Source organism: Mchenga conophoros, linkage group LG13, assembly GCF_057382185.1.
Source record: "Mchenga conophoros isolate Kocher_MC1m ecotype Shallow Benthic linkage group LG13, M_conophoros_male_GT1.1, whole genome shotgun sequence".
NCBI lineage: Eukaryota > Metazoa > Chordata > Actinopteri > Cichliformes > Cichlidae > Mchenga > Mchenga conophoros.
This window is the reverse complement of record NC_140538.1, coordinates 20404973-20414744: the sequence shown is the minus strand read 5'-3', so window position 1 is coordinate 20414744 and position 9772 is coordinate 20404973. Positions and strand designations below refer to the sequence as shown.

Genomic DNA, 9772 nt, shown 5'->3' with positions numbered 1-9772 from the left:
GTTTATTTTAAGAGCGTAAAGAATTTATTTTCCCCATTATAAAAGAAAAAAAATAGTGCTTTCAAAAATATGACATTGACTTTATACTTGTTCATTTTACTGGCATTTAGTCAAAGTTTGTGTTTAATGACTGGGAACCTCATACAGGCTAAATACAGCAGTTCATTTGAACACAATAACAAAAAGGAAAAAAGAAAAGAGAAACAAATGCTCTTTGTTCGTGGGTTACATAATACAAAAATACTGTAGCTTCATTATACATTTATTGACAACAGTGGTTCACAAATAAAAATTTTCTATAGTAATCATCACAACAGAAGGCAAACAGATTTGGAAAGCTTTGGCTGAATACACTGAGCTGTGTAAAGAAGTTCAATTTTCCACATCAGTAGTTACAAAGCTGTAAAAGACATGGGAGTGCACACTATACAAAAGTGTGTGTTAAAGTAATAAAAAAATGAACAAGATAAAACAAATCAACAGAGCTCAAACATGGCTATAGATAAAATGAGTAAATTTACATACAGAGAGGAATGCAAATCATGTCTTATGGCTGTCTGATGCATAAAACAACTGCATGGCTGTAAAATTTCACCATCAAAATTTTATGCCCCTGATATAAACAGATTCTGCCACTTCAGGAAATGTTTAAACAGTGTGAAATTTACAAAAGACAAACCTGATTAGGCATTTTTCAGTTTAGAAAAGCTGAAATGTAATAAAAAAGTGCAAGTAATATATATACAAAATATACAACATTAATAAATATGAACTGCTTACTACATGAAATGGTGCTGAAGTAATCCACAGCTTTTAAAAGAAGGCTAATGTGTCTGCTGTTTGAAGTATACACATCCATCTTTACAGAAAAAACACATGCTGGCAACCTGTGAATTAAGTTGCATTGTACAGAAAGAAGGAGGACAGGTATACTTGTCAGCACTTGATGTGTTCAAAATATGTATTCCATGAACTGTTCATCGCCCAACATGTCCAGGGAGAGGCAGTTGGTGGACCTGCGGCCATAGAAGATAGGATTAGGCTGGCAGTGCAAGAAGGGGTAATAGCTGTGATCAACCGTGGTCTTTGTGTTTGCTGAGGCATCTGGTAGTCCAAAGGTGTAGCTGTGAGAAGAATCAAGTGGCACTGCCATCCCCAGGGGTGCAGGAGGAGGGACGAGGCGGACATCATCTAGGCTGTGGCTGTGCCGATCCACACAAACTTGCGCTTTTGATTTCAGAACCTGAAAGAGAGTTAAGAACAAAAAGTAAGCCAATGCATGAAAGAGGCCAAGGCAACCAACCAAGGAAAGAAAATATGACCTACCTCTTTTAACATATCCTTGTTATACAATTTCCCAGCATCTTTGTCACTGTGTAGAGCACAGCCTGTGTTTTCTGTGAAACACACAGCATATGATTTAAAAACTTAGCAAACAGCATGTGAGCGGAAACAAACAAACAAAAAACCCAACTGTTTGCAGGGTTTAAAATATTTATACCTGGTGAATGATTCTTTGAACAGAGTTCTCCACAATCCACTGAAACTCCTTCCAGAAGATCAGCCAGCTGGAACATCTCATCAGGATCATCTACAAGAACCTCGTCTGGACTTTGGACCCTGGTCTTGATCTCTGGACAAAAGAAAATGAGCAGGGACAAAAAAAAAAAAAAAAAAAAAAACAAACAAAAAATTAAAAACGTTTTAGAAATTTCATAAAGGGGTGCCCATATAACTCACTGGAATATTGCCTGGGTTTGAATCTGACCCAGGTCTTTCAATGTGCATCATCTCCCCATTGTCTCTGACAGCTTTCCTGTACTCTCAACTGTCCTGTCCTCATAAAGGCCAAAAAGTACAGTGCTTAATTTTATGAGACCACCACCAAATGAAAGGTTTATACCACAGTTACCCTAAATTAACATTAATGTTTATTACCAAAATAAGTTCTCATCTTTCTGTAATGGTTAATCCACCAATGTGCACAAGCTCTTTAACTGAAATGACATTTTTAATGCTAAAATATTTCATTATCGTTATCCATGAATTTTCAAATTTATCCCTTCCCCCCAAAGCAGAAAAACAAAACAAAAGACAGTAAAGTACAATATATATTTTTTCATTCAGATGGTAATGCAATGCTAACATGTTTACTTGCATTACTGAAAAGGAAAATAGTTTTGTTTAATGTGTTGCCCAGACTTAAAGGAAATTTCATAAAAACATAAAATAAAAAAGGAAGAAAAAACCCCTGGAAGAAGCAAAGACCCAATATTAGATAAGACATTGTAATGCTTATTAAAACACAAATAAAGCACAAGTTTTGAAATGACAATACCATATTGTTTACTGAGCAATAGGTTTTGCATAGCCAACAGCCTAAGAATGTGCTGTTCAATTATCACAGTACTAGCAGCCACATTTCTCTTAGCACCATTGAAAGGCCTGACCAGATGGAAAAGAGACATCAATGATGCAAAACACATGCTTAGCCAGTTTTATGTATGCAAAGTCAACATTTAAATTTCACATTCTGTAGTCCTGTGATCCCACTACCAGCATGCATCTTTGAATGAAACACTGAGAATTGCACCATACTTAACAATGCTGCTAGATCAGGCTAGCAGACTGGAAGCATTAGTTTAATTTAGAAATATCTGCAGAGGGATGAACAGATCCTGTTTAAAGGTTTCATTTAAGAATGGCCTCACCTTCCTCTTGCCACCCTTCATCTTCTATTCGTGCTTTGCTGCTTGTATCAAATCCTGAGGTACAGGAGCTGCCTCGGCTGGCTGCTGAGCTGAAACACTTCTCAGCTTGCTGATGACCTTCGTCCCCCATGGAGACCATCTCTGCGCAGATGCTGTGTTGGCGAGCGTCCGCCTCAATTCCAGAGCTGCTAGTAGAGTGTCGGGAGAGACCGGGACTGCCTTCACTGCCTTGTGGATCTAAATCCAGATCATCACTGATGTAGGACTCCCTGTAATGCTGCTTCTCTAAAAATGAAAAAATAAACAAGTTTCAGTGGGTTTTTTTTTTAAACAAACAAACAAACAAACATCTAAACCATCTTGTTTTCAGAAATAGGTTTTTAGTACTTATATCAAAGTACTAATTATTACTGTTCTATATATTATATTACTAGTACCGTAGTAGAAGCCAATAGTGACTTTATAGAAAGTTTTTGTCAGTACACACCAAACTTCAGCTATAAAATCAGAAATATAGTTATATCTAAAATACTTAAGACCCATTTAAGGCATCACAAAAATGTTTTCTAGTGAAATTGTTACAAATGTGATTACAGAACAGTTTTGTTCTTGGAACAAAGTTTAAATTTACTAACTAACGTCCAGAAGCTACTATGACTACAAAGAGCCACCAGCAAAACTGTGCTCTGTTACTTTTTTCTTATCCTTTGACATGCTTTCCCCTCTCCTACCTTTGCTCTCCTCCAGCTGGTGTAGGTGTTTGAGGACAGGTTGAAGGCTGAGGTAGAGCTGATGGCTGTTGCTCAGGTGCAAGAGGAGGTGGCGAGAGCGGAAAGATGAACCAGTGTAGTAAACCAGCTTCCTGGCGGATGGCAAGCCATCTGGCTGGATCTCGAATTTCTTACCCTGAATGATATTAACACATTATACAAAGTGTAAAAAGCTAGCGCCCATTAAATAATTACCAGAATTCTACTTCTTAACAGAGAAAAATCAGCTGTATGTGCTTACCAGGAAGGTAAGACGTCCTACATTTGACCAGGGAAAGTCATATATTAGCTCAAGTATGTTGTTCACCTCCTGAGAATACATAAACACACATACACACTTCATTTACAAAACAAAAAACCCCAAAAGATTTGTGATTGTATAATCTACTTTGATGCTTTTAAAATTACAGATCAATAATCAACTGTCTTTTGGAGCCATCTGGACTCAAAAGAGGCCAAAGGCTTCTTGAGGTATGCCACGGTCTGTTGGCTTTGAAATCAGCCAGGCCTGGAGTGCTAATCCCCCCCAGATGGTCCCTGACAGACAGATCAAAGAAATGACAGTCATGGCAGGCAGCTCCTATCTCCTGATGGACTGCTGGTGGTGGCAATCCCCCCCACATTCCTCACACATCTAGTCAGAGGTTTTATAAGACTACAGATACAAAAGAGCGATTCCCTGAGCGAATTAAAATGACTTTTCGCTTACATACTGTGCACTAATAATACGCTCACACATGCACGCACCTGATAAACTTGCATTCCTCGCAGGGTCAGACCAAGCAATGCCGTTCCCCTCTCCTCCCTCTTATCCTGAAAAAACAAATGATGAGCTGTCAGAGAGGCAGTGTGTCCCAGATAACACAGCTATTTCACTGTTACGCCCTGCTCATAGTTGGCTAGAAAATATGAGTTGTTATTAGCAACAAATTGGAAGCAATAGCAGATTACGTAATGGATGGGCCAGGATTCAAAGTTTCACTCAGTGGATGAGTGCTTTTTTTATTTTTATATCTATATATCTATCTATCTGTTTGTCCAGAAATCAAATGAAGCGAAACAAAATGTGCTGGTGTTGCATTAGTTGGGGTATTTGGGTCAGAGGGAATACATATATGTGGAATAGATTCAAAATGAGCTTTGCATATGAAAGTGAGATGATTAGATTGACTCATAACCTTTTGCAATCTGTAAAACGTGACAGGTACATCCTCCAATTGGCATGCCTCTTTGATGAAGTGGAACATTGCATCACGAGTAGACATGCCCCACAGCTCCTGGTGTACCTTTGGCCCATGGCAGTGGAGATATTTCACTCCACGTTTAGCTATAATCTGAAAAAGGGGGAAAAGAAAGAGAAACATTGGCCTCAGAGAGATGAAAAGGTAAAAAACATTTCCTCATATTTCTGCTATGTGGTGATACCTACCCATGGGGGAAAGTACTCCTTGGGTTCAAAATAACGGGAAAGCTTTACGCCTTCCTCCAGCACTGGGTGGTCGCCAAGGTCAGCCTGCAGGGCGTAACCCGCCAGCTGGAAGTAGACCTCCTCCTGCTGACGACATTCAGAGCGTAGCACTCGCTCCCGCAAGTCAGAATAGTAAAGATGCCGTGCCTTTCGCTCACTGGGGGGGGGAAAAAAAAAACAAAAAAAACCAAAAAAAAAAAACCAACAACACAGGCACCCAAAAACAAAAGGGAAAGGCAAAGTTGAGAGAAAGTAGGACAATGTTTAATGGGGAGAAATAAAGCAAAACAGAAGCATCCAAGAATTAAAAAGATGCATGTAGAATGTAAACAGGAAGACTTACCAAAAAAGTCTACCATTCTCTATGTAGTACTGCACTTTAAGGCACAGAATCAGAGGCAATGATCTCTTTTGCAATCCCTGTAAAAAGAAATATGTTGCAGTAGAGTTGTGTTTTGCTGACTTCACTTCAAATAAAAAGCTGTACCATACAGGCTTTTAAACGCCCAATTAAATGGTGTAGAGAGTGCATCAATCCCATAAACTACAATACCTTTCCTAAATCTTGGTTCCATTCCTTAGAAAAGTACTTATTGAGCTTCTCCTCCAGGTCTAAAAATATGTGCTCATTGTCTGGTATGGAAAAAAAGACAATCGGGAAACAAGGAGACAGTTAGTAACCAAACAAAACAGTAATGTAGCCAAGCGTAAAATTTACTCAACAATGGGATTCATTAGGGTGTGAGGAAAAGGCTTTTGTTCTTCTACTTTTCAATGGGGCTACAAGAAAAAAAAACAAAAAACAATGCCAACATTAATGTATCCATTTTCCAACTCCAGCATCAGCAAAGCAGCACAGACCAACCACTGCTGGTAAGAGCTGTGGGATTCTTTTAAGATTGTGCAGACACTTGAAGAGACAGGTAGATGCCTTCAACAAACAGATTATATCTATATACACTGCTTTGGGTCTATCCTGCAAGCTCCCTGAATATAAGGCTGTGTTAATCACCAATTCATCATTGGGCCAAAAACCTGTTGCAACCCTTTTCCAAGCACAAAGATGTCGTATTAATCTCCGTGTGGTTCTATGAGTCATACCACAGGCATTTTCAATTTGACCCAACTTATCTCTTCAGTTCACCCTTGTGTAGCCAAATCATGCCATTTCACAATTTTTTCCTTAAACCACTCATCTCATTCCCACTCTGACTCACTCTCTCTCCTTTTTACCCTTTGTTTAGGCCTTTGAGTAAGAATTGAGTAATAGTCTCCCCCTACCTTTTATTCCTCCATTCCTACCCTCCTCTTCCCATCATCAATCCATCCCTCCACAGTGAAGCGGAGGAATGCAATTGTGCATTCCAGGCTTAATGAAGTTAATATTGCAGGAATCCAGGACTAAGTGATCGCTGACCCAACACCACAAAAACAAAAGGCTGCTTGTGGTGAGCCACACAAGATTACCAAAGCATTTCAATCTATTTGTACAACAGAAACGCTGGAAAACAGAAAGTTTAGAACTTTGTTCAGCAGCTAAAGTGGATTACACCATTCAATTATGCAGACTGGGAGGGCAAAATTATTATTATTATTATTTTTTAAATTTCAGTGAAATGGCTTCCTGGTAGAAGTGTTTCCCCAACATTACGTGAAGAAGCAAAAAGAGTAACACTGAAGTAAAACATTATTGTAACCTAAACATTACCCTCTTTAAAACCCTATATGCATCTTCTATAACTACTGTGTGATCTAGTGTGAAGAGTCCTGTCAGGTTCGCAGGCGTAAGGGGTCCAGTGGGGATTTAATTTACCTTTAACTACTGTCAGGCCAAAAAAGTGAAGCTCTTTGATTCCAAGAAGCTCTGCCACATGATTCAGAACATCCTGGCCTGTGGACTTCAGCTAGAGTAGAGCAAAGAAAAAGAAAGTCTGCAGGTTTCACAAAATACAAATCTTTATCTAACCGGGGCCATCTGTAAAGTCCTCTTACTGAGCAGATCCTCTTAAGAGCACATCCAAAAAAAAAGAAAAAAAGATATTAAACACTCACCCCGACAGTGATGTCCAGCTGTTCTTTGTTGGGGAGCAGAACACAAATAGTTCTCTCCTGCTTTAGTGATGTGGACATGATCTCTTGTGCAAGTTCGTGATATATGCTCTGTCTTTAACACTCAAGTCTTTGGGTATCTTTACTCTTCACTTTTATCTCTTCCAGGACAGTTCATCCATATTGCATCTAAAAAAAGATAGATAACAAAAGAGTAAGAAAAGTAAAGAAATGAAAAAAGAAAAACATGAGTAAACATGTAGTAAAGTGATCAGCATGAGTGTCTCATGACGTTAGTGAGAGAGAGATGGAGACGTTAGTGAGAGAGAGAGAGAGTGAGAGCATGAGTTACATTGTCTTAAAAATCATCTTCATGGAAATGTTCCACAAACGTGACAATCGTGTATGACTGAACTTGCTGATCCACTCATTTTTCGATGATCTCATAGTAACAGCTCATTCTAATTACCAGTCATTAACTGAAAGCAACCAGATAATCCTCTTGCATTTGTTCCATTCCAACAAAACGTGCTAAAAATTAATTAGAATATTGCTCATTGTGCCTTATCAAACGCTACAAATAGTCACAGTGTAGGGCACTGGACTATCAACCTGAAACATGCCCCTCTACGCTGACCCTAAGCCCCAACTGGTACGAGGCTCATCTGATTAACGTCTAAGAATCAATTAATCAGGTTAATTACTGCCGTACGCCCACTCAGATTCCCTTAAATCCTCTGAACGATAACCAGTTTAACAGGAAAAAAAAAAAAAAAAAAAAAAGTAGATATGAAGGAGGAGGAGAAGGAGGAGGAGGGGAGGGGGGGGATCTTGTGCAAATTATCTTCAGAAAAAATGGTTTCTTATGTCATACTTCTGTCTTTTACACCCTCCTTTTTTGAGGTGTGGAAGATTGTACATTCAAAAGCACTTGATGCAATAGTGTTTATCTGTGTTAAATGACGAGAGAGAGACAAACAAAACAATTTATGAAAAAAAAAGAAAAAGGTGTTGTCAGTGTACAAAACAAGTTGTTTTAAGCCAAGAGTTCCCACATTTGTTGTACCACATATGATTTATGGGCATGTTCAAACACAGCCCCACTGACACCTGGGTGTCAGCGCAACAGACAAAATAAACCTGAAATACCAGTAGCTCCGACATCTGACTTACTATTGACAAAGTCAAATGAAATTCTACGTTTACACTGAAAATGTAGCGTGGAAAACAAGTACAAAAACCTCATAGACGCATGTACATTATCATGCATGCAAACATGTGTTACTTTAAAAAAAAATATTATGCCTTCTGGGAGTCTTGGCTTGGAGCTAATTCACAGTAAACACACCAAATCTGATCAGCCAAATGAGCTATACCACTGCAAGCAGTACAATGCTGCTGCCATTTATGTAACAGACTATAAGTGAAACAGATGCAAGATAATTAAGCAGCCTTAAGCAATAGGAAAACACAGTTCAACATTACAGCTTGCTTTTTTGTTTAAGACAATGGAAGCAGAGGCTGCAGATCATTGCTTCACGTATGAATTTATAAGAGACATGTGACGCAATCGCTCTAACAGAAATTACGCTAATCTGAATGTTTTTGCTGTTTATTTGAGCACTGGCTCCGTTTTATAGTGCATTTTCAACAGCACATACACATAAATCATTTGGAGTCTTCATATTTCATAAACATATGGTTGAAATAAGAAACAGGTGAGCAACTACCAAAATCAAGTTAAACCATACAAATGTGACCCATTTTATCTACATAACCTACACTGCGTCCTGTCAACAAAACACATTTACCATCAACCCCAAACGGTGCCACTTGAAGTCTTCAGACATCCCCCATGTTGCTGACCAATGCGGAACCTGGCATCCCATGTGAGCAACCATCTGTATGCTTTAATTCCCCTCCAAGATTGTTATAATCCCTGCGTATACTGCTGGCTGGTGGAAAAACAACATCCCCTGTGCAGTAAGCAAGCTTTCTGAAGGAGCAGGGATACTCACTGCCCGCTAAAACCACAACGCAGGGGGGGTGAGGACCCCCTTTACACGCATCCCACTTTATGAGTAGCAGTTTGGTGGGACTAGTATATATTTCTTATGACTGAAAAAGTTCTCTTTTTTCCCATAAAAAGCATAACAAAGTTCACCAACTGCTCGCTGATAATGGCATTAAAAGTTGCATCAGAAGGGTCCTCAACGCTCTCCAGGCAACTTAAAGTAGCTAGCAGTCGTTTAAATATAAACCTTGAGATGATTACACATATTTATGAGTTAGCTACAAATCATCAGTACAAGGCAAAAGTAGCTGACAACAAACAATTTATACCATTTACGTCTATATTTCCCTCAGAGAAAACGTGCTTTCGGCCCGATAGAGTTTTAACGCGCAACAAGTGCATCACTAATAAGTCTGGCTTTTCTTTTAGCTACTTAGGTAAAAGCGCTAAATTACTTACAATCACAGTATAAGAGATGATAGAGTTCAACTTTCAGTCGCACGGCTTCTCAAAACACATTTCTTCTGTAACCCATTTAAAAACATGACCGACGCAAGAAGCTCAAACTGCCGTTCACCTCCCTACCCATTGCGTGTTGTAGCTTCTTGAGGGCTTTGCAAAACCATCCCAAGCCTGGAACGTTTGAGCCAAACCATTTTGGATAGTTGTGGGGGTGCACAGTTGTAATCGAAATGTTTGTAAAACTTTAACTTCATATTTGATGAATATGCGAAATCTTGTCACGTTTATATTTTCTAGA

General features: G+C 39.0%; 1 protein-coding gene across 1 annotated transcript; it reads right to left on the bottom strand.

The window, feature by feature from the left end:
• Positions 1 to 244: 244 nt before the first annotated feature.
• Positions 245 to 9618, bottom strand: LOC146561223 (FERM domain-containing protein 6). Its single transcript, XM_085297115.1, has 14 exons — positions 9472 to 9618; positions 7002 to 7187; positions 6763 to 6853; positions 5503 to 5582; positions 5293 to 5369; positions 4911 to 5106; positions 4660 to 4815; positions 4229 to 4294; positions 3723 to 3791; positions 3443 to 3617; positions 2712 to 2996; positions 1502 to 1633; positions 1327 to 1397; positions 245 to 1243 (listed from the first exon to the last, which is right to left on the bottom strand). Exons 2-14 carry the CDS (start codon positions 7077 to 7079, stop codon positions 953 to 955), a joined length of 1767 nt encoding a protein of 588 aa, XP_085153241.1. The 5' UTR covers positions 7080 to 7187; positions 9472 to 9618; the 3' UTR covers positions 245 to 952.
• Between the last annotated feature and the right edge of the window lie 154 nt (positions 9619 to 9772).